Below are 26088 nucleotides of genomic sequence, written 5' to 3' on the forward strand. Positions count from 1 at the left end.
AGAATCATTGCGTGTCTCTAAGAAACATGCAGGGGTGTTTTATTACTGAACGAATCCATGTAAACACAAACAAACTTTTAAAAGAATGAGTCAATGATTCAATGACTCAATCATGTTCCTGAATGAATCCGCCATTTGAATGAATTGGTTAAATGAATGATTCGCTCATTAATACAGTGACTTTCCGACACATTCTGCCAGTTTTAGTTTCCCCATTTAGTTTTACTGTCCATTCCTACTTCCTGTTTGTTTGTGCATAATTATTTGCATGGCCTCTCTATCAAGCACACATGGGTTGCTTTGTTGGAGAAAGAGGTAGATTTCCAACATCCAGTTCCTCAAGGAAATTAAGGCTTTTCTTGTTAAATAAAGCAAAATCCCACCAGACAAGCCACAGAGTTTACATTACAGCATTCCAAGAAGAATGGAAAGGCGGCCCTATCCAAGTCCCTAATATCTAATCACCTGACCAAAACAATATAATGCACATTGCACAAACCCCTTTAAAAAAAACATATGTGGATCCTATAATTTCACCCCAAAATTAAAAGAAAAGTCAAGCAATAAGAATATGCCGTTGCTTGAAAGAAAATGAAGCCCATTGCAAAATGTTGAGCTTTGTGTTGCCAAATACTCATGAAAAAGTCACGAGTAAAATAAATACAATTATGTAAACCAAGTATTACTGTATTTATACATCATAGTCGTTTTTGTAGTACTGCATTTTTTTAGCAGAATCCAAAATAAATCAATAAAACGAGAGAATACTAGGAGAACCGTCTTTTTTTCTTTTGATTTGCGGGTGACATGCATGAACATGAATGCAAAATTGTGTAATTTTTAAAGAGCACTTACTCTTCACCCCTTTCCTAAAGGTCTGCTGTACATACTTCAACCCGGAGACGATCTCTTTGTTTACCTGTAAACAGATGTAAATACAAATGTGGACCAGTGATGTCACGTTATTTGACTGATAAACAGGAACAGGTCCAGTGCAGCATGTTTGCATATGCAGTCAGTACACAATGTTTATCCCACAGCAGGTTTATTCACGCAGCTATGACGTAATGTGGAAGTACGGGGCGTCCAAGCTTTAAATAAGATGATAGAATAATTACCAGTAATTTACTGAATTATCCAGACACTAATGCAAGGTTATGAAATATAAACTTTAGTTATTTTACTGGAAATTCAGTGATAATGTAACTTCTACTGCACACAGTTAATGTGCCGTGCAATTGTTGTATCATGCTAGAAGCTGTGTGATAGCGTTCATCCCTAGCAGTCACTGTTTAAATGTGTCCTGTTGTGATCGTCTAACCTTGAAGCTGATCTTTATCCTGTACTCCACCGCCTCCTTCAGCACGAACGACTGCTTCTTGTAGGACTCCAGATCACCTGAGAGAGGAACAAACACACGCTGAAGATACTACAGCGAACCCGTCAAAATACCAGCCAAGCGTTGTGACATTAATATTCCTCACAGCGGGCCAAAACCAAAATATGAGAAACAGAATCACTGTCAGGTACTGAGTGCTAATGGCCAAAACCAAAGAGCTTTTGGGTAGTTTTATTCTATGACATAAAATACATCAGTAATGTCCTTTGAGATTTCTTTAAAAGTCCCCTCTGTGGTGAAAATCAAGCTTTTAAATGTTGTTTATATGTCTATGTGGTGTTTTTAATGTGCTTTAAGTCAAACCATGTGTAAATTCATAAGTCGACACCATTGCTGAGTATTTTCTCCTTAAAACTGCAGTGAACCAAAGACAGTCTCAAAAACACGGTTTGAAATCGCTGGTGTTTCTGACGTCACAAACTACCTTGTAACCAATCAGATCAACGTGTGATCGTCCAACCAGTGGATCTCTGAGCTGCTGTGAGTGAGTGGAGGTGGGGCTCATTTGCATATTCATAGAACCACGTTTACTAAATGAGGCAAGGGTGTCGAGTTACATTCAAGTTTTTTTTTTTTTTAAGGAAGGAAAAACATTTACATGTGTCATTATGGTGATCAAAGATGAGTTTTCATGGATAAAATGATTGACTACAGGGGGACTTCAAAGCTTTTACTTGTCTTGAAAGGTCGATAACAAGTGTCTAAATGAGACTACAGAGGTTATCTATTTATATCAGCCATCCTGTTATATTGGCATTGGCCATTAAAAAAAGCATGTATCCGTTGACCACTAATAATGACCTGGATAATAAAAAAATAGGGTTGGTTGAGTTGGCGTTGTCAGGTGTGGTATGAGGCTGATTGTGAACGACAGACTGCAGTTGAATCATGTTTCCAGCAGATGGCTGCAGGACACACACTCTCATCTCTCTCTATCTCTCTCTCTCTCTCTCAGATTTGAGCTCTTAGGCTGCTGTGCTTTATCTGGGTCATGTGACCGTAAGATTACCTCGCACCACAGGTTTGGTTTGGCTTAGTCATAACTTAAATAACACTCCCTAATAACGGCATGAATATATCCAAGAGAAATGAGCTCAGACTATTACATCACAACATATACATTGTTGTGATGTGATTATATAAATAGGGTATTTGAATATATAACATGCTATAAATTGTGTCAAAATTACAGGTCTCATGCTAACCATGCTAAGTCTTATTTTCAAGACATATTTGTAATGTTCATTACTAAATAAAAGGCCAAACAACGAGGTTTGTATTCACATGTTTGAGCTTCCGCTTACCATATTTGATGTGCACTGATGAATAAAATTAAAATGTACGACTCGATTCATATCGATTACTTTTCTGATGTCTTTATGAACTTTTGGAAGCGTGATTTTTTTTATTGCCTTTCCACGGATGGACAAAAATGCTGAGGTCGAACGAAAGTCTTACGGGTTTGGAACGACATTAATTTTTATTTTTGGGTGAACTATCCCTTTAAGAACACAAGTGTTCTCTACTCACCTTGCAGGTCAAGGGTCAGCGGGGCGGGAGCCGTCTCACACACAAGAGTTAGCCGTGTCACCTGAACGTTGGGAGCGGTGGGATCTGCAAAGTGAACAAAAGACACAAGAAAATGACATAAGAAAAGCTGTAGATTGACATTTGTACATCCAGGGCCTGAATTTTATTTCAGAAAATGGCTGACTCTTATGGAAAGGATGTATTATTTTATTTGAGGGGGGAAATATTTTAGACAAATGTATTAATTTACCTAAATGCTCACTCAATGTATTTGTGTTTTTACAACATATTTTAAGAGCATCTTGCAAATACCCCAATGCATGTGACGCTACACATCATGTTCCTTTTTATTTATGACACTGATGCAATTATGTGCCGAATAATATTTAAGCGCACACCTTGGGTTCGAGATGTTACTATGTGGTCATTTTCATTGCGCAAAAGCATTCACACAGCACAAGAGGATTTGATTTCAAACTCTGAACTCAGTTTGGAAAACTGGAAAAACAGTGCAGCCAGATTCACGTGTGTGTTGATCTCCAAACCTCAACCAACAGGCCAAACCGATTCTCACTCTTTTTGGCAATCGAGCGCTCGTTCTGATTATGGTCTTGACTTCTAAATGTGGCTATATTCATACACGTTGATCATTGTATTCATATTTTACACAGTTAAGATGAATGTTGTGCAACCGTACCAAAGAAAAAAAAAAGAGAAAAATTATACATTTAGTCCTGGTTCGCTTAGCGTTCACACTGTCATTTTTAACACAGAACCTAAAGATACAAAACACAAGGAACAAGGATACGCTCACAACCTGATTGGACAGATTTTACGACGGAACTTACCGAACATCTAAAACAATGCTGTGTGTTCTGGGCAAGAACATATGATGGTATTCTGACCAGCTGAGGACTCAAAAAGAGCTTATAAAAATTGCAAAGGAATCAAAACAGCTCCACGTTTGCACACACAAATAAAGATCTGCTGTGTGACATCGCCGTGTAACATCGCCTGTGTAACATCGCCACTATGATGAGAAAAAAACAGGTGTGCTTGAGCATTCAGCCCTTTTTAGGGTCACATCTTGTGGCATCACGTCCTGTTTTTGGCTCGTTTACATGTCTGTGGTCCGTGTTGTGTTCATATTTCATTCGAACCACACCAGAGTTTTGTTTGGAAGCAGGTCAAGACTAGGGCTGCACAATATATCGATAAAAATTATCATTATCGCGATAATAGTATACGCGATATCCGTATCGCAGAGAGGTGCGATAAATTGCATTTATTTTATGTGCCAGGCATTTGTGTGATGCATGCATAGGTTGTTTATCCAAATTCGACCAATCAAATGGGGCCTTACTATCTTTATACCCGCCTCCCCAGTAGGTGCTATTATGATCGGGCCCAAAGGGGAACCTAGTGGCTCAGAGCAGAGAGTGGAAAATAAAAACTAATGGTGAGAGACAAGCGAGGAAAATGACAACAGCGAAGAGCCTGTGCCTAAAAAGAACTGTACGTCTGAAATATGGCAATATTTTGGCTTTAATAGAGAAGACGTGTCATAAATGCAGGTACTGTGAAAGGGGCCGTTCACATTTCGCGTCTAAAAACGCATGGAAAGCGCGGCCGCGCCGCTCTCTCCTCCTTTCTACAAGCGCTTGCGTCTGTCGCTGTTATGCAACCATGACCTGCGTGAGCTTGCGGAATTCTGAAAAGATGATCTCATCTTGTTGCGGCATAGGCGGGCCTGGGAAAATGTGCTTTCATTTTGAGCGCGCTTGCCGCGCGCCTGCATTTGAAATAACGAATTTGCATGCGCAAAAAACGCGATGTGTGAACATAAGTGACGGTGTCACCAAGTCGTGCCGAGAAATTTTGGCCATGTCGAGAGGAAACTAATCTCCACAGTCATCTGGAACGCAATCTCAAGGAGCTATATGAAGACTTCAAAAAGTGTAAGCCCAAATCTACCAAAACTGCTAACGAAATGCCATGTGTAACGTTAAACTCCTCATGAAAAAACTGAGATATTCTTCTGAAGATCAGAAGAATAGCTATTAGCCTACCTGTTTATTTTAGTATGATCATTAGCCTACATATTGGCCTGCTTGTTTGGAGGCATCAGGGTTCGAATGTCAGCGTCCACACTTGCCATGTGTGAACACACCCTAATATACTCGCTAAACTTGCATGCTAGTGAATAAATGTTTGCAGGAATTTCCTGCAAGGAAACTTAAAAGCTGAACTCGTGGGAATGAGTAAAATCATGTACAACACTCATACCAAATTCAGGCCTGATATCAGAGACTTGGCGGTCAGAACAGTAAACAAACACAGAGCAAACAACCCAGCAACCACTGAACCAAGAATTCACTGGAAGTCTCACTGGAATGTTTCTCACTTGTGATGCATACGATTAACAACACCAAGTAAAATGTTACATAAACAGTACTTTCTTATCACCAGAATGAAGTCTAATTTGGAATAAACAATGAACTTCACAAATGTTAAAATAACGAATCCTATCCCAGATTACAGACACGCTGACAGCTTGACTTCCTGAGCACGAGAACTTCCAGAAAACACTTTTGTTTGTTTGAGCAGCTCAACCTCCGCTAATGTCGTGTTTAGCCGGCCGGCTGAAGACGAGGAGCGGGTGTATTTGGGCAAAACAAACTTTTGCAAATCCATTTGCTGCCGCTTGTTTTATAAGCAACTTCAGAATTTTGTTTAGAGTACGACCAATAGCCCAACAACTGACGTCTGCGTAAACGCAGGAACTACACAAACACACAGCTGGAGATTATCATCCATCATCATCATCATCATCATCATCTCTGACGTTTGTGTGGTGCTTTAGTCACTCTACAGTAGGAAATGAGATTCAAGAAGCTCTTCAGGTGAAGGGATGAACCGTAACACGCAGGGTTATTGTAATGACGGACTGCTGATGAAAGCAAAAGAAGCACGAACTCTCGAGACGTGACCTCGTTTTTGAGAGACGACAGAGGACAGCAGACGCTAACCAAGAGTCTACAGCTCTAGCCCAGAACAACATCATTTACCCGAGGAGGACACATTCCTGGATCAACATTATCTGATGATCCTGAAACAACACGCGTATCTGGAGAAGAAATCACATGCTGAATATTTATCAAGCTACGGTTCGATACGTCACGATGCAACACAATATCAGAAGTGGATTGCGATTGGAGCTACAGCAATCGTGAGAGAGGGAGAGGAGAAAAAAAATCCTTCAAAAATTGAGTTTAAAACACTTGCGCTTAGAAATGTATGTTCTGTAATTGTGTTTGTTTCATATGATTTTGAAAAAGTTTCAATTCAGTGCCTCTAAAAATGTCATGTTGTATAATCGTCAAAGAAAAGGCAATAACATTTCCATGACATTGTCAAAAGTTTGGGGTCGGTATTCATTTTTTTTAAGTGTTCTTGAAAGAAGTCTCATGCTCACAAAGGCTGCATTTATCAGAAATACAGTAAAAACAGTGATAATCTGAAATGTCACCATTTAAAACAATATATTTATAAGAATGTTTAAGTTCAATGCTCTTAATATATTTCATAAATGCAATTTATTATGATGCAAATCTGAATCCAGTCTTCAGTGTCGTGTGATAATCTCTTCTAAAACTTTGTTTTTGTTTTTACACAAATGTTATGAATAATTTAAGTTTTTGAGGAGATATTTTAGAAAGAAATAGGTTTTTATTGGGTCATGAGGTAATTTTAAAGGTCATGAGGGGCTGCAAGGGTTCTCTCCATTAGTCTGTCATATAAGCTACATAAGATAATGATGAGAACATTATTTTAATGCTTTTAATGGTGAGGCTTTTGTTTCTTTAATCAGGTTCTCAGAAATTATATAAAAATTTGGATTTTGATTTATCAGCCAATATATCGGTTATCGGCTTTTAAACCTGCAGTCCGTAGTTTTTCCTCTTTGTCGCCATCTCTGTTCGGAATCTGCAATTGCAGTTATTTGCGGAACTATCAACTTTACATGGGTTGTGCCTCGGCACGGCACAGCACGGATGAATACAATGTTTTGAGGAGAATGTGCGGCTGTCAGTCACTGCGCCGGTGGGGATACTGTCATTCGTAATCACAGGTTCTACTTTTTGGAAGTAAGGAAAATGTCGTCTGAACAAGTAACATCCACTAATGTTCTGACCAACTAAGGGGGAAAAAAAGCATTGCAGTAAATCGCACCGATTAAATCTAACAATTGCTTATCATATCACGTCAAACCGTGCAAATTATAGTTTGTTCTCAAATGGTTAATGTTATCAACATCAGCATTGCGTGACTACATTTAATGCCCTTCCGATATTTGTCCTTGTCTTTGCATGGGCCGGATGCAGTCTCTTTTTTTCTGTAGCCACTCCGAGGTCATGGTGGTCTTTTGCATTTTACAACGGGTGAATCTCCAGTTGTCACTGGTGATTGTCGTTTGAACCTTTCTGGATCCGCCATCAAATTGATAAGTTTAATTATATCAAGTGCTGTGAGAAAAGGCTATAAATCTCCAACATCCTCACACTCATAGCCCACTAGCTGAGACTCCTTCTTTATGTGGACAGATGTGACGTAATGACGCAAAGACATGCTCGAATTTCCCGCGGAAATCCTCCAGTACCACTGGAATTAAAAACATCATTACAAGCTTTACGTTTTGAATCGAGCTAAGGCAAGCAGAGAGTTCTGAACACTGGCTGGTTACGTACTTGCTCAAATTTATTTTCTCAAATATTCAAATTTTGAACCCAAAAAAGTTACAGACTGCAGCTTTAAGTATAAAGAATTATCGGTATTAGCTGAAAATGTTCATATCGATGCATCCCTAAATGCAACTAAAGTATTTTTGAATGCATTAACACAACAAAAAGGGGGGGAAAAAGGAGCATCATGTGATGCACCAATGAGTCGGAGTTAAGACACGTTTTACATGTTTCAAACAAAATTGTCCCTACAAGGATATTGCCATCTGTGTGGGGGCATTTTGTCCCCATAACATAGGGTTTATCAGAACCACACACACACACACACACACACACACACACACACACACACACACACACACACACACACACACACACACACACACACACACACACACACACACACACACACACACACACACACACACACACACACACACACACACACACACACACACACACACACACACACACACACACACACACACACACACACACACACACACACACACACACACACACACACACACACACACACACACACACACACACGCCGGTAGTGCATGCCAAGACATACTAATCATATAAGCTACAAATTAAAGCATGTTGAGAGAAGAGCAGGTCCATGTGATGAATTCTGGGAAAGGGACTGCTACATTACAATCTGAGATGTGTGTGTGCGTGTACAGAAACCTTCATCAAACTAGGCCAGAGCAGAGCAGAGAGAGAGTACGAGAAAGTGACACACACCTGCAGCGACACTGCAGTTGCCCAGCAGCGCCTCCTTGTACTTGCGGAGGCTTTCGTCATGCTGGTCGAGTTCCTGGATCTCCTGAAGGCTCTTCTGTGCCGGTGGCTTGTAGTTGACAGTCTCGCTCTGTTCGTTCTCCGCTGCGATAGCGGCCAGCTGCTCTGGTGTGGGCTCCTGCTCGGCCATGATGCACAGCTGGAGGGAAACGGCAACAGGGTTAGGGTAGAGGAAACAAACGTGCCACAAATATCCACAGAAATGGAGATCTGACCCACATAACGTCATGTGATCAGTTCCTCCAGCGTCGCGTGTTAATTTTTAATACTATTAATGGATTTGAAATGAATTCACCAACGGAAGCGGCCTAATGTGGGCGTCTGTATTCAGCACTATTGCATTAGTGGTCAAAGCCAATTACTGTAAGGACTCAAATACACTACACAGCACTGTGTGTGTGTGTGTGTGTGTGTGTGTGTGTGTGTGTGTGTTGCCTATTTTTAGGCTGATTCACGAGTAAAAAAATCTATATATAATTTCCCAATTTATTTATACAAGTTATGTAATATATACTAGAGTTTAAGTTCATTTATGCTCACCAAGGCTGCATCTATTTCATGTCAAATACAGTAAAAACAGCAATCCATTTTACAATTTAAAAGTTTTCTATTGTAATATATTTAATTCCTGTGATCAAAGCTGAATGTTCAGTCTTCAGTGTCACACGATCCTTCAGAAATCAGTCTAATATGCTGATTTGATGCTCAAGAAACATTTCTGAATATTATACAATGTTAAAAATAGATGTGCTGCATCATATCTTTGTGGAAACGTTACCATTTTCATGATTCTTTGATTAATAAAGTTCAAAAGAACAACATTTATTTGAAATATAAATCTTTTGAAACATTAAAAGCCTGTACTGTCACTTTTGATCAATATATTGTATTAAAGTACTAATTCCTTCCTTTTATATATACATACATACATACATACATACATACATATACATATATATATATATAGTAGTCTTAAACACTGTAATCTACTTCAGTCCGTGCAGAACAAACATACATTCGTAAACCGATTCACAAACTAATGACTCTAAAGACTGTTATCTTTACTCATGACAAATTACTCTGACAACCAGTTCCTGAATTAGCATGTGATTCGCTTCGCTGTCTGGATGTTTACATCCCCATGTCAGTGTCACGTCCTCATGTCTTCACCCAGCGAGGCCTTTCAAAGACGTACGCTAAAAGAAGAAGTGAATGCAGAGAAACACTCGTGCTGCAATGCAGAGGGCTTGGAACAGAAAGTGCTTGTGTTCTCTCCCTCCTGGCGCACTAAAGTCCGAATGATACGACTGCTTCACCTTTACCGCAGCTTCTGTAGTTTCCTGTTCTGCAGAGCTGCAGCACACTTCGCTTCACTGTGGCCTTTCCTTACATGGTGTTGGCGTGCTAAACAACACACAATCACACTCATAACAGAACTGAAGCGCTTTCAGCGTGCTTTGACACTTGGAAGACGCATCTGCAAAAGAGCAATCACGATTCGCTGTGATCTTTTGCGCTTGTGATTTTGGCAAGTTGCTGACAAATCCAGGCCAAGTTCTAGTTCTACAGCAAGTTTTTTATTAAGAAGTTCAATTGTGTAGGGGCGTTTCAGTGATGCTGAATATGTGAACCACAGAATCCAGACATAAAATAAATTAATTTACTGTACAATGCGGAACAAACAATTTGGCATAATTTTGAATGAATAAATCAAAAGTAGGGCTGAACACCAAAATAAATGGCGATATGGACTAGTGTCTGTGAATATTAAACCGCAAAACAACAACAACAACAACAAAAAAGTGCTATTTAAATATGTATCTGCATTTTCTACATATCTGTGTGTGAGTGAACGGTGCGGTTTTGTCAACTACACAAACTCAAGCATGCGTGACATTCATGATGTTATTAAAAAAAGGTTATTAAAACTGAGGATTTTGTTTTATTTGATGAATTCAGTACAAATTTGTAATATTGTGAAAAATTACAATTTAAAAGAACTTTCATTACTCTAGTCTTCAGTGTCACATGATCCTTCAGAAATCATAACATCAGGGCTCTAGAGTGCGACCAATTTGGTCGCATATGCGACCAAATTTTGTAAGTGTGCGACTAACATTTTTCCTAGGTCGCACCGGTGCACCTAACGTCCTCGCATCCGCTGCCTCTGCACGAACGTTTGTTGGCGTTTGTTCTCCTTTGACGGAACTCACACTCTTCTCTCACGTGATGCCACAGCTCGCACAACACGACAGCCCTGCTTAATGAGTAACGACGGAGGACAGAATTAAACATTCAAACGTAGCCTGGTTACACTTAAGGTCTGTTATATTAGTCTGATTTTATTTTAAATTTCGGCTTCCAAAGATTATAAAAAATAATATATTGAGGTAAAACCATTAAAAACTATCTAACTACGCGCAACTTCTTCCCTTCGCAGCATCACGCTGTCATTTCTCCCTAAAACTCAGAATCAGAATCGGTGATTGTTGTAAATGCAGTCTAGCTACTGTTGCTAAATTGCGGGACGCGTTTAATAATTGAAAGAGCTATTAAAAACACAAAAATCTGCGCAAGAGATGTTGTTCGCATGGCGGCGCGCGCTCCGAAACAGACCGAGACAAGCTAATTATACTTTCGGTTTCATGTGCAGATTGTGCGCGTCTAAACGATCAATTGTACACAAAAGCGTGTCAAAATTACCGGCTTTGAGATTCACTAAAAACAGTTTATGTCTTAAATGGACGTAGTTATGGAAATAGTTGGGAGAATATGGTGCATCAGTAGCCTATTAGATCTGCACCCGGTCTTAAAGGGGCCGCAGTCTAATAAACATGCTGACGATTGCGCCATTACTGCAAATCAAACAACAAGAGAAAAATCACTCACAGCTCTCGAAAGAATAACTTCAGCTTTAATAAGCATTAATCTATTTATGATAAATTTTACAGTGTTATTTTACATTTTATTACTTTATTAGATTTCTTTTTAGACTATGCCTGAACAGTAGTAGGCCTTCCTGAAATTAAAGCACTGTGTAGGCCTATATAAAGTGTATCTTTGTTTAATTGTTTATCTTTTGTTTATCTATTGTTTATCTTTGTTTATTATATATAAAACAAAAAGAACCATAAGAATACAGTTAAAGTACTGTATCGATAAGCAGTATCGGTAAGAGTAGGAATACCGTTAATAATTGTGCTTCAAAAAATAAATAAAAGTTTTTACCTCCACCTTCTTGTTTAAATTCATTTACATAATATATATGAATGTGTATAGAGCGTGATAAAAAGGTGACCTTAAAATTGTGGTGTTAAAGGTGATACAGCCGAGGAAAAATTTGGGTGCACCCAAATTTTGTGCTGGTGCACCTAAATAAAAAAGTTAGGCGCACCAGTGCAACCAAGGCAAAAAGTTAGTCTGGAGCCCTGCACATGCCGATTTGCTGCTCAATAAACATTTCTGATTATTATCGATGTTAAAAACAGTTGTGCTGCTTAATAGTTTTGTGGAAACTAGCACTGTCACGATACTGGAATTTCGATACAATACCTTGAAAAGTATCGATATTCGATACCATTTTCCATCCCACAGGGGAAACCGCCATATACTGTATACGACCATACAGATAATTTATTATTATCTATTATTTGGGTCATAAATATCTTAAATTACAAATTGAATAAACTAAATTTACATAAAAAAGACAAGTAAATGGTCAGTAATTAAAATAAACTGGAAACGATAGCACAAATAAATACAATAGAATAGAATAAAGAGACAAATTAAATAAACATGGCTTTAAGTTTTTCAGGTGGGTCTAACAAGTAGTATTCATGCAAGAAGAAAATTACAGAAATTAAAGTAGGCAAATCAATGGCAAAATAACACTGATAGTCTTTAATGTAAAAATGCTTTAAATGCTTACAATTAAAGTTACAAATGTTATTCAGTTATGAGCAGCGAGTGATTATCTCTGTCTTTTATATTTGATTAACATGACAGATCGCAGCAGGTTTATTAGGCTGCTGTCACTTTAAGAGCTTAAGCACGGATCCAATATACTGTTACACAACATGCATTTTCTCCTGACTATTTATGTTCCAAAACTGACTGTATTTACCTGAATACTCTGCAAGACGGGCATAATTTTGCATGTATTTGACCGCTTAAGTACAATAAGCCAAAAAAAAAAAAAAAAAAAAAAACTAAATTTGGTTCTCACAAGCTGTTTGAGAGGCGGCTTTATGTGAGTGACAATAGATCAGTGGTGCGAACGCTTTTAGTGTGAGCGCGAAACCTGTGGGAATGATACTAGTGAGTGACAGGAGGCGGGTGTCACTTCGCCATCGGAGAGAAGAGAGATAGAAAGTGCATCTGGTATCAGTGAATCGATTATTGATATTTCAGTATCGATACTTTGATAATCTTAATCTATTTTCAAAGCAATGAACATTAAATAATGATTAAAAACTACTAATACTAAGAAATGAGTTAAACTAATTTATAGTTAATTTATTTATACTGAATTCATACTGAGAGCCGAAGCCAACTTGTTTCAAACAAAGTGCAAAGATCTGCCAGCTTATCTGACAAATAGTTAGTGAGGACCACATATGAACCAACGCCGTGAGATATGAACCGGGAGAGCCAGGGAACAGAGAAAAAAACATCCTCTCAGCATATGGTGTACTAGTACAGTCTGTAGGTCCTGCATATCGAAGACAGATGTTGTTTGCGTAACACTTCGGGAGACTCCCAAACGGACTGCATTACTGGTGCACACAATGTAGTGTGGTTAGCGGTTAATGTGCTGGAGCCACGAAAACTGTTTTCTGCTCTATCCCTTATCATTAATATGGAAGGACTATCAACTAGAAAATTACACAATGTAATCAATAAAAGAGCGTAACATTCAAGGAGAATCTTCAAAGTCATCTTTTGCCTTGTGAAAACAGTCTCAGTGTTGGCAGTGGATGGTTTTGGCCACGGTCAGACAGGAATTCAGATAACACTGCACAGCTTTTTCCATTCTGGGCCTCTTCACACTCCTGACAGGGAAAGAGGCCGTTCTCCATCAGCAGGCTCTGGCACGCCGGTCCAGCGGCTAGCTTTTCAAGTTTAGGATCAGAAGCGAGAGGCACATAATGGGTTGTCGTCATGTTCCCCTTGGCCCTAAACCAGGCGTGTCCATTCCTGCTCCTGGAGGGCCACCTTCATCGCAGTTTGGCTTCAACTGATCTGACTTGACATTTCTAGTGATCCTGAAGAGCTTGATTATCTGGTTCAGAGGTGTGTGAAGCTCTAAAAGTGGGCATGCTGAAGAGGACAAACCGCTTTCCTTGATTTCTGGAAATTAACGAGTTTGATGTAGGGGTGAAACGGTTATGAATAATAGCCATTTTGGTGGTGGAATAATTGGAAAATAATCAATAGAAATAATAATGGTTAGTTCCAGCCCTAGTAGAGACCAATCGGACACGGTTTTACAGATGGAGCGCGCTTGGATTGGATGGATCGTTTAGATCGACAGGTCTTGATTTACCAAGTGCCACAGAATAGGAGCACAAAGCTGAAAGAGCGCTGCAAGATCATAACTCATCCAACAAGGATTTTATTACTTGCTACTTATGATTATAAATACTTTTATGATTTTACACACAAGTAGTTCTTATGCTCTGTTAAACACTTAGATCACTTGTTTGGAGAGGTTGTTGGACTTGATAAAAGGCTACCGTGGTTCCAGATCCCATAACTTTTGATTGCTTTGAGATATCAACACAAAATTTGGCCCAGATGCAGTTGACATGACTAGCCGTGTTTCCACTGTCGGACCAAAACCTATGTTTATTGGATGAGTAGATGGTAGTTTCAACTAATCTGGGGGCGGCATTCCTGTTTGGCTCACACGTGTCCTAACTACACGTGACGCGACGCCGCGACACGCGATAAAAGGTATCTTTTCCATGTTAATCAGAGTTTTTGTCCTAACCAACCACGACAGCGACTGGAACAACAAACACAAAGTGTGGCACTGATAATCTCAGGTACTGTTTATGTGCTTTATTTAATGTTAAAAGCATGCATTGTGACTTTGAATATCATTTAGTGCTCCCAGCTTTAAAAGCAAAAATAGATAATTCCTCAGATCTTGAAATTAAACAAATGGAAGCAAGAACGTTCAAACTGTGAACAGACAAGTGTGACAAATATTGTTTTAGAAACTCAGCCTATGTATTTTTAATAATGTTTAAATGGTGTAATATTTGTGAATTTGATTATGTAGCCTACTTATCAATTTTCTTGCGAGTGCCGTCAAGATTACTCTCTGGTGCCGTGCACTCGCCGCGAGACTCCGCCCACACGCTGTTCTGATTGGCTGTGGGTTTTGATTGATTTCGACGCATCTTGCAGTCGCGTCACGTCTAGTGTGGACAGACAAATTATTTGTCGCTGGAATCTTATCGCATTGCGTCTGGTTAGGACACGGTGTCAGAGGAACAAACCGCATGGGTTTCTTTGACGGATCAATGCTGATCAAAACTTGATGACTCAATCACGTTCACTACGGAGCCTCTGAATGTCCAAAGGCGACAAACTGAATCTCCTCTTTACAAGACTTTTTAAAGCATACAGATTGGATAAGCGGTTAAAAAGTTATTAAACATTTAAGCACAATAGTTATTTTCAGCCACGGGCGACTGTATCGGTCTTTAAGGGTTAAAGACATTTAAAACGAAATTCAGCTCAAAACCAGCGAATGTTTGAAATAACTTCCAATTGTGACCCGATGGGGACTCTGATCATCGCACGAGGCAGAAATATTTACATGCAGAGGTGGGTAGTAACGAAGTACATTTGCTTCAGTATTTTGGGGGAAAAATGTGCACTTTTGAGAGTAGTGGGATCTTTAACTCGAGTACATTTCTGTTAGAATTATTTCACTGTGCATCTTTTCTGTTGAACTCTTGTCTGGTTGACATGGTATTACATGATATGCTATTAACATTTACAATTTATAGATTCAGTGATAGTAAATTATTATGACAACAGTGTTTTAATGAACACTGACCTCCCTAGTCGAGAAGCTAAACAGGCTGAGGGAAGCAGAACAGAAAAACACCCGTGAGTAATAAAAAGCAGCTCATGTCCCTTTTTGGAGCTGGCAAAAGTTAATTAAGACTGACGAAATACAATCCGTTTCTGCTGAAGAATCAGCAAAACATGAAAACAAGGTCGAGTTCGGCCTGTAAGCATTTATTGTCCAGATGACATCACTTTAGCTGCCAGAGTAACACACCCTTAGCCATTTGGCAGCCGCCTCAACGTTAATAAAATGCAGAAAGGAGTGCTGGGTAATTTCACACAGCTGAGCATGACGGCGAAACCGCTTAACAAGGGTGAAGCAGTTCTTTTCTAAACATAGGCAGCAAGTACATAACCTAGGGAAACAACAGCAGGTGACTTTATAAAGCGTCTGGTCGATGAAAACAAGGCAAAGTGAGGCGTCAAGGCCAGTTCACGCACTTGATAGTGGAGACGGCTTGAATTTGACGTCGGCATCACCCACTTTTCCATCCGATTCTGTCCAGCTGAGTCTAATTCACTCTAATTAGGGATTATCCAGAAGTGTCATCACTAGGGAAGCCTGAGCAGGACTAACATGTTAGTCTAAGGGTTACAAAGCCCAAGATTAGGCTCGTTACTGAGCAACCATTAAACTTAACGAGATTATGAAGTCAAGATTAGTGCTAATTAAAGGGGGGAAGTGTCGATAAGAGCGGTGGGATGTCAAACGGTGCCAGGTAAAGAGGATTTACCTGACAAACCCAATCAGTTTCCTCAAGAGACTCCGTTGTCCTTAGGTTTTAAACTGAGTACAGCAAAGACGTGTGAAGTCTAAGTTGAAGTGACTCTAGGCTATGAATTCTGCATTGATATAGCTACTCGAAACGGATGATATAAATAGTTTGATGGGGAAGAAAATGAGGCTGTTGAACAATAGGGCTTCAACACCCATTGAAAACATTCCCATTCTTCTCAAGTGCAGTAGCTTGGCTGGCATGTGACGTCCAGCAAGTAGGGCAAAAAAAGAAATAAAAATAGTGTTGATGATCAAACATTGTTACATGTGAATTTGTCAAAGTAAACTATTGTAATGCTTAAACCAGAAGCCTCTAACTCTGGATAATAATATTGTTACGTAAGGCGATCTTACAGCCAGGAGACTGTAGCTATGGAGAGCACTCGTGTTAATTAAACAGTAGGTCTAATCCGCTGGGAAAGGGAAAGGGAAAGTGAGACTCTCACTAGATGCTGCTTCGTTTTCCAGACATAGCCTAACTATTTTTCACTCTGTTGACAGGGCTCAAGACAAGTTTCAAAAAAAAAAAAAAAAAAAAAAGACTGGCACTTCATTTGAAACATTTCTCCAGCAAACGACAGACCACAACACTGCACAGAAAAATACTTTTCTGTCCCACTTAACCCCAAACCTCAACACAACGGTAACGCATCCCGTGGCCGCCGCAACAATGGCTATGTTTACATGCACAACTTTTGTTTTAAAGATGCTCTAAGCCAGGGGTTTTCAAATTGGGTGAATGTGAGCCTCCCCTTAGAGTAGGTAAGGACAGCCGAGCCCCCCCTTCCCCAAAATCCTGTCCGCCTGCCCTAACCCACACACGCCTCTGCAGTAAATGCCATTTTTTGTGTGTTCCAGGCAATGATGAGTTTCAATAACAACTGATAAAATGTAAATATTATTTTATTTCCACAACTTTCTTAAAAGTGCATTCATAAACGATTCTTTGCAACAGCAAATAATTTCCAACTTCATGCAGGCCTAATTAAAGCTACTTTTAAAAACACTGAACATCAGTAGGCCTAACCACAAGTCAACAAAACATGCTTAACATGTGCAATCAGCGCCAAAGCTACCGCCGACGACACCTGACGGCACCTGAAGGCTGAAATCGGCACGGTGTGTCTGGGCTTTAAGCGCACATTTGAAGGAGATGCACATCATCTCGAACAAAATCAGCAGTGGTGGAAAGAGTACTGAAAAAACATACTCAAGTAAAAGTACCATTACATTCCAAAAAATTTAGTGTGAGTAGAGTAAAAAGTACTTGTCCAAAAAACTACTTGAGTAAGAGTAAAATGTAGCTTATTTAAAAGTACTCATGAGTAGTGAGTAGTGAGTACTGAGATGCGGATTCTACCCCCTTATAATAAACACTGTGCACTACAATAAAAAAAAATAAAAAAAATTGCACTTACTGTAATTCACATTATATTTTGTTCTTTGTCAGAAAGATTGAAGAATATCTATCATCCATCTTTTTAAAATGCATCAAATCAGTACACTCATCACCATTTAAATCATATTATAAAAAATAAAAATAAAAAAAGCATTTAAAATTAGGCGAAAGGCCACTGAGCCTGAGCATGCTATTGTTGCACATAAAATATCAATATTCATAACTGTGCAAAGAATTCAAAAACCTTTAGAAACTCATGATAGTTCAGCATCACACACCATGAGATGGGTTTAATAGAGAGATTAAAAATACCCATTTTCTCTCCAAAACGGTACCAGTTTTAGTGTTTTGATAAATAAGAATCACTAATATTATCAGATTACCTCACCTAATGCACTGAAAAAGGCTAAGATAGTGAGCTAACACTAATTACACTGTAATTCCATGCTATTAAATATGTTCCAATCTAAACGTATGCACATTGTTATAAGGGTGGCATCAACCCTTACATTTTACACGGCTACATTTACTCACATTGTAATGCTGATAATATAATTTGTAAGGAAAATTGTGCATTAAATAGGGAAGTTATATCCGGGAAACTTTTACAAAAGAAACAAACTAACACACACACATGCATGTCTCTTTGTAGTCTCGGCGAAGCTATTTTATCAGCAGCATCCACACACACAAAAACAGTTGAACATGAAAAACGTTTTTGCGCAAGTGCACTTGCCAAATGAAGACATTGTATGAAATGGATCAAAAAAAAAAAAAAAAAAAAAAAAAAAAAACAGCAGTAGTTTATTAACGAGCTGTAGTCACGCACTGACAGAAATGCAGGTCAAGTTAACGCCATGGTTCATAAGGTGCACTGATACTGAATCTGGCGACATGGCGAGCGCGAGACGCGGCAGTGCGCAGATCGTGACGCGCGTCTCTATATAATGAGAAATGGGAGCGGGAATTCACCACATTATGAACTCGTCACGCAATACTACGTGGGCACGGTTTATGAATTTGTGGGTACAGATTGCAAAAACTGAAGGCACGGTTAACAAGTCTGAGAGCGCGGATTAGAAACTCGTGGGTACGGTTTATTAATCCATGGGCACGATTTGTTAAACCAAGGGAACGGTTTGAGAATTCGTGAGTACTGTTAATAAACTGAGCGAATGGATTGCAAAACCGTCGCCACGGATCGTTTTTTTTACTCACAGGTGACTTCCCGGGCTCGTATCCTCCCTTAATGCTGACTTCTGTTGACTTGGGACAAGGAAACGACGCATTTTAAAGCTAATACTCGCACACACAATTACCGATATCAATAGAGCTGCATACAGTTATTTTTTCTTCGCGTGTCGCGCCTCCCCTGTGTCTCTTTGGCGCCCCCCAGGGGAGGCGCGCCTCACCTATTGAAAACCGCTGCTCTAAGCGATGTTGGGTGACGTCACTTCTTGTTGATGTTCGAAGTATTGTCAAACAAAATACTTCGCCCTCCTCCTCATCCCGTCCCCTCCCCCTCCCTTCCGTGCTTCCTGAAACAGTCATGAACCATTTAGAAAAAAAAAAAAAAAAAAAACTGGATTTACCCTGTCCAGCTAAAACAGAGCGACCTGAATGTCGGATTGGAAGCTCCTCTGCCGGCGGAGTTCTCGCCACCTTTTGAACGCTTTTCTGGATGTAAATTCGCGTTTCTTCTCCTTTTCCCTATACTTTGTTATTTGTTCATCGGAACGTCGTCTCTTTGGTCGTGTGTCGGCCGTATAAAAATTCTCAAGAATATACAATTTTAACGTTAGTCGTTGTTAGGACATCTCTCCTCTAGCTAACTTCCCTCTTCATGCTTCTCTCTCCTCCACTCCACACACACCCCTTCATGTGCACGCGCACTAACCCCCCAACCCCCACCCCCAAATCATTCTTGTCGGTTACTGGCTGGAAAACTGTTTGTTATGTTTCCTGGTCCAGGCTGGGCCAGTTTGTTTTTGTTGCCGTTTGTGCAGCCTGGGCTGTCTACAGAGAACGTGTTTTTTTACAGTGTGTTCAGGGGACAGGCAGCTAGCGGATAGTGAGGAGATGTTTGCTGTATGTGACAAAAAATGTTTTGGCCTAAAAAACGCGTGACATGGCTTAGAGCACCTTTAATCGGACTGAATTCATTCCGATTGATGAATCTGAACGTAGTGTTTACATGAAAGCTAAACAAGTGATCGGGTTATATGTCACAAGCTTCAAATCGGAATAGTTTTTTGACATGCGCACACTGCAAGAATACACAGTTTCCTGCTGTTTGCGCTTAATAACCATTCTCCTACATTGGTTCTTTATTTGTTTTAAACAGCAGACTTAATATTTATCCATTTCTTTGGAGACAATGAGTATGAACCGTTGTGCTGTGCAGCTTATATTGATCGCGCAGTAAAAATGCCCCTCGATTTCTTTCAGATCGAGCTCAATCAGATCGCTTGAGGTGTTTACATGAAGGCAATTCAATTACTAATGGATTATTTGGTTGCATGTAAACATAGCCATTGTGAAAGATTTAAGAGTAAAAGAGTGAACTGAAATCTGTGCCACATGGACAGATGACAAGGCAATATGGGAAGAAAATCCACAGGGACAAGCACAAAACAAAGTGGGGTCAAGCAAAAAGGAAACAGACGTTTTCCACCATCAGTCTTAAAGGAAGATGAATTGAGCCCAAACAGCCACAGTGTGCAGGAACAACAATTATCCCCACCGTCGAGTCATGTGTAGCTCAGCACAACGGAGGAATTGTGGGTAACAGAGCACCACAAGTACTTGGCCCGAACCCACGAAGACTAAACTTAATTAGAGTGGCTGAGTCAGTAAAGAAACACTCTGAACACACGCCAAAACACCACAGGCCTCAGCGTGGGGTGAATGACAATGTTCCTGGGCAAGTTGAAACTATTTGAACTTCACATAATAAACCACTAAATTCAACATTTAATTATAAAATGACAGCAGGATAAGTTAAAGATAGGCTCAAGTACAATTTGCTTCCCTACGCTGATGTATTTCCTATTGAAACAGGAAGCTGGGGTGGGGCACATCTTTAAGTTGCCAGTAGTTACAGCATTGAACCATGATATGCTACTTGTTACTGCTAGTCAGGTGGTTTTAGATGGTTTCTGCAGGTTTCAGGAAGTCAAATTTAAGACCTTTTTAAGACATTTTAAGACCATAAAGATTGAAATTTAAGACCTACACGACGCATTATCCAAGTTAGATAGATAGTTACCTCGGGATCATTAGAGTATCTATCTTTCTATCTATCTAGGATTATCTGATGTGTGTGTGTGTGTGTGTGTGTGTGTGTGTGTGTGTGTGAGAGAGGGAGAGGTAGATTTTTTTTTTTTATAGAAAATTTTACTTTTGCATATTATACTGTAAAAACACAATTATTGTTGATTTTAGTTGATCATAGTTGATCATAACTAGAGAGGAAATGATGAGTTGTTTAAAGTGACCAAAATGATCACGGTTATCACAGAATCCTGTTCAAAAAGTACTAATACTACAGAATGAAGTCAATTCAACAAGTTTTATGTCGAAAAACAGCAAATAACAAATTGATTAGCATCAATATGCACTTTTTGTTTACGTGAACATTAAAATACCATTAAAAATGATGGCCAGATTTTAAAAGAGTGTCTTGCAACATGTTATCTACTAACATGTACAAGTTCAAATAAAGTTTTGACAAAAAAGGTTTTATACAAAGATAAACCTCATATTTCAGCGTTTAAATAATTTTTTTTATAAAAAGAATGAGTCAAAAAAGATAAATTACTGACATTTATACATTAGCTTATATTTATTAGTAGTGTTTGGGTGCACCCCCATCCTTCATGTTGACTGAGCTTTCAATGTTGTTCTGGAAAGGGGTGATTGGCTGGTTCCTGTCACATGACCTGCGGTGCGTTTGCAGCATTCTGAAAAGTTTAGATTTTTTTCATCTTGTTGCGTCTGGTAAAAAAATGACCGCGTCGCTTCAATTATGAGCGCGCTTGCCGCACGCCTACATTTGAACAAACTTGAGCGCGCAAAAGACGCGATATGTGAACGGCCTCTGGCGAACTAGCTCATATCAAGCCACGAGCTACTGGAGCACGCGAGCGGCGTGTTGGAGACTCCTGCTAGGGCTCCGCTTTGTAGGCTACAACTCGATACTTTTTTGCTACTTTGTAATAACTTTCTGCGGCCAGCGTTTCTGAAAATGAACGAGGGTAAACACTATTTAAGACCTGACTAAATGAAATTTAAGACCTAGGATGAAAATCTGGCCGTTTTTAAGACTTTTTAAGGCCTTCAATTTAAAGTTCAGAATTTTAGACTTTTTAAGACTTTTTAAGACCCCGCGGAAACCCTGTTTTAGATGGTGGTACAATGTCATTAAAGGGAAGATTTGATGGGATACGGATACGGCCAAATGTGCAACATGAGTCATCAATATAGTCTCGATCCTAGAAGAGAAAGACTATCTAAAGACTAAATATGGCTATCTGCTAAAGATTATATTTTAGGAAGAACTGAAAGCCACCGAACTCTTAATTTAGATCGCATGGGGTCTTAACACATGTCGAAAGTGACGCATGCTGAGGATAGTCTGGAAAATTCCAATGTAAACAAGAGGAACATTGTTCATATCCCTGCCTCACCCTGGAACTCAGGGAATACTTCTATAAACAATCCATTACTTTGCTATTGGCCTTAGCTCTCTATTCCTACACACGCGGCCTTCTAAGGCAACATTCCTACTGAAACATAAGTGACCTCAAAAGAGATGCAATTTTAAGGTAGCTTCCCTAAAACAATATCTCACTTAAAGTCACCATGAAATCAAAATGGACAAGTCTAGCTAAATGTTTTAATGTAGCAGACAGTGTGCGATAATGGGATTTGTCGATAACGATAATGTGCTTGGACCTTGACGGGTTTGGACTCCCAAAGCTTTTGAAATTCTTCATATTCTGTGCTGTGGTTAGTTCACAGCAGTGACAGACATTAACCTTTTCATTAAAGGTTAAATTGATTTCCAATGGCATTTCTACTTTAATAAGGGCAATTTTTTTCCAACCTTATTAGATGCAAGCATCATGTTTAGTCAAATCTTACACCAATTTTGACATATTTCAATATTAAGACAGACTGCTACCATTCAAATTAAATCAGTATCAACAAAATCCAAAAAACTATGTGTACTGTATAAGTGGCACAGAAGCTGCATTTGAAGCAGCATTTAGATGCGTTTACACTTACAAATTAATTAGCTAATAATGCTATGAGATTAATGTAAAAAAAAAAAATATATATATATATATATAGGCTATAGAACAGTGAATATATACATGTGTTTGTTTGAATGAAATGATACTTTAAAAATGAAACTAAAACTGCCAGTAGTTGGTGCCAATCTGACACTGTTTTAATGAGCGGATCATTGAATCATTCATTCAACTGATCCATTCAAATGGCAAATTAATTCGTTCAAATTAGTTAATTCACACGAAGCAAGTGACTATCTTTATAAATGGATTCATTGAATCATTTATTTGTTAAAAAAAATGCTGATTCATTCAGGAAAGAATTACCACGGAGTTGCTCAGAGACGCACAATGGTTCTGTTGCGGTTTTATTTGGGGACAATAAGGGGTGGGACAATAAAGTTATTCATTGTAGCTAGATAAGTTTCAACCCCTTCCCCTCCAGCAACTCAACATGAAATGTGCAATCAACAACAAACCAACAATCTAATCAATTCCCAATAGACAAAATCAAGTCTCTCCCTACATGTTTTTTCTCCTTTGAGAAGGCGTTTCAATCACAACTTCTAATTCATGCCGACTTTAAAGCAAAGGTTTCATATGCTGACAATTTGATAAGCGTGCGCTGGAAATCAAAATTATGTTTTTAAGCAATAAGCCCCTTGATTTAGAACAGCTAAGGGGCGTTGTTAGCTACGACGCGGAGCCCCCTTAGCTGTTCTAAATCCACTGTAAAACACGGCTTCAAAGGGCTTATTGCTTTTATAAAACGGTTACTCCATAAAAATATTCATTTTTATATTTATTTTATTCATAAAATAAACACCAGCAACGAAAAATATAACGTTATAACACATTTATTCCTCCGCCAAGAAATGTAGTTCCAAAGAGGTTGCTTAGCAACACATGCAGCAACAAACAATCACAAACGGCAGTTGCGGAGTAATACTAATGTCATGCGGTCACAGGTGTGTGTTTGTTGAGTAATTTACAACGGCTTCGAACGCGGCTCAACCAATTAGAATAAAGTACCGGAACTATCCGTTTTATAAAACTAAAATAAGACCTATTAAAAGGATGCAGTGAGAAGTGTAGAGCGTCGAGCAGTAGACATGAGTGAAAGCAGGTCAATGGTGTGTTGCAGGTTCATCAGCACCACTAAGGGGGGAGATTTAGGTTTGGCCAACTTGTGAAGAGATTTCCCTAGCAACAGCCATGAGCCTCGTACCTCACAATCAATAACACTGCCTGCATTAGAGGAGAGTCAGCCGTGCTGTTGGTAATGCTGATTTTTAGTTCGGGATTGGCTCAACTGAAAACAAACATGGAGCGATCCCTAGGGATCCCCCAGTGTTTTTGGTTAAGTTGAAGGTCAGACATGTCAGGGGAGAGCAGTGCGATTGTCATTGACCTAATACTGCAAAAAGCTTGAGAAGCGACCGAGGTCCTTGGAGACAGAAAGAGACACGAGGATAGAGGAGACAGGAATAGATCACACTTCAAGAGGCCCCTCCCAGCTTTGGCTCTTGTCATAAACATGCTAGGTCACACTGTAGTGGTGGAAACCCTGTTCAATGTTCAGAACTACAATAACTGCCACAACACATGAACTAAGCCAAGTTTCTTCAATATCATGAGCCTCTTCCAAATAATTTAGGTTAGTATTTATTATCTTTAAAGTCCCCCTGTGGTGAAAATCAAGTTTTTAATGTTGTTTATATGTCTATGTGGTGTTTTTAATGTGCTTTAAACCATGTGTAAATTCATAAGTCGACACCATTGCTAAGTATTTTCTCCTTAAAACTGCAGTGAACCAAAGACAGTCTCAAAAACACGGTTTGAAATCGCTGGTGTTTCTGACGTCACAAACTACCTTGTAACCAATCAGGTCAACGTGTGACCAGTGGATCTCTGAGCTGGTGTGAGTGAGTGGAGGCGGGGCTCATTTGCATATTCATAGAACCGCGTATACTAAACGAGGCAAGGGTGTAGAGTTACATTCAAGCTATTTTAAGGCATGAAGACATTTTAGTTTGAAGGAAAAAAAACATTTAAATATGACATTTTGGTGATCAGAGATGAGTTTTAAGGGATACAATTATTGACTACAGGGGGACTTATAAAAAATTAAAACAAAGAAACAAACAGCACTTTTTTTTTTACAATTGTATTGTACATGGATGGGTTTCCTCAGATGCTAACATGTTGAGATAAGGTGGCACCAGCACCTGATTTGGTAGTACTGGGGGTGGGGGGATAATTCATTTATTTTGCATTAATAATAAGCGCAGTAACTAATATTAGCCTACATTTATTTCTTAGAAATGCACATTTGACAGTAAAGCACTGAGCTTGAGTTGAGGTGCAGATTAAATTCATTTATTAACAACACTAAAATGCAAAAATGATCATCACATTAAAAATAACATTTCAATTGGATAATATTTAGAGCTTTGAAGAGCTGGAAAAAGTGTGAAGCAGTTGAAAGTCCTTAAACTTAAAACACATTAAATCCATGGTGAACGTTGGTGATTTGTCGTCTAAAAAGCCTTCTTAGCTTGTTATAGTTATAATTCTGCGCTGATTTTGAACGCTTCCCACTTGATCTCGCAACGATGTTATAAATACTGCGGGCGAATTCAAAAGCTTTCTCACTGGTTCTCCCGGCACTGTGTCGTTTATTATGATAATTACACAATTATTAATACCACAAGAAAAAAACTATATGAATAGAGCTGTGCCAAAACATTTTTTTTGTTGTTTTTTTTGTAGTAGATAAATGCTGTTTTACACAAATATTATAACACGAGATCTATTAACTGTTACATTGCAAGTTTCAACCATGGAAACATTTGGATTTGTGCTGAACTAGAGAGGTAGGCTACATGAGCCCATAAATAAAGCCATTTGTTGCCTTTGTATTTTGTTTTGCAATCTGGTCACACGATTTTCCACAAATTTAACAATACTCCATGAGTTGTCCCACTGGACATGGAATCTCTAGTTTCTTTTCCCAAATCTTCACTCATGTCTCACCCATTTTTTTTTTTTTT

At 39.1% G+C, this 26088-nt stretch overlaps 1 protein-coding gene across 1 annotated transcript in view; it reads right to left on the bottom strand.

Moving 5' to 3' along the window:
• Window positions 1-26088, bottom strand: part of arhgdia (Rho GDP dissociation inhibitor (GDI) alpha) — a 33816-nt gene that overhangs the window by 2137 nt on the left and 5591 nt on the right. The window contains exons 2-5 of the mRNA XM_084415901.1: window positions 8422-8617; window positions 2930-3013; window positions 1322-1398; window positions 856-919 (exon numbers count right to left, since the gene is read on the bottom strand). Coding sequence (XP_084272027.1) covers window positions 856-919; window positions 1322-1398; window positions 2930-3013; window positions 8422-8608 — 412 coding nt within the window. The 5' untranslated portion in view covers window positions 8609-8617. The remainder of the gene's footprint in view (window positions 1-855; window positions 920-1321; window positions 1399-2929; window positions 3014-8421; window positions 8618-26088) is intronic.

The sequence above is a fragment of the Rutilus rutilus genome (assembly GCF_951802725.1).
Source record: "Rutilus rutilus genome assembly, chromosome: 1".
Lineage (NCBI taxonomy): Eukaryota > Metazoa > Chordata > Actinopteri > Cypriniformes > Leuciscidae > Rutilus > Rutilus rutilus.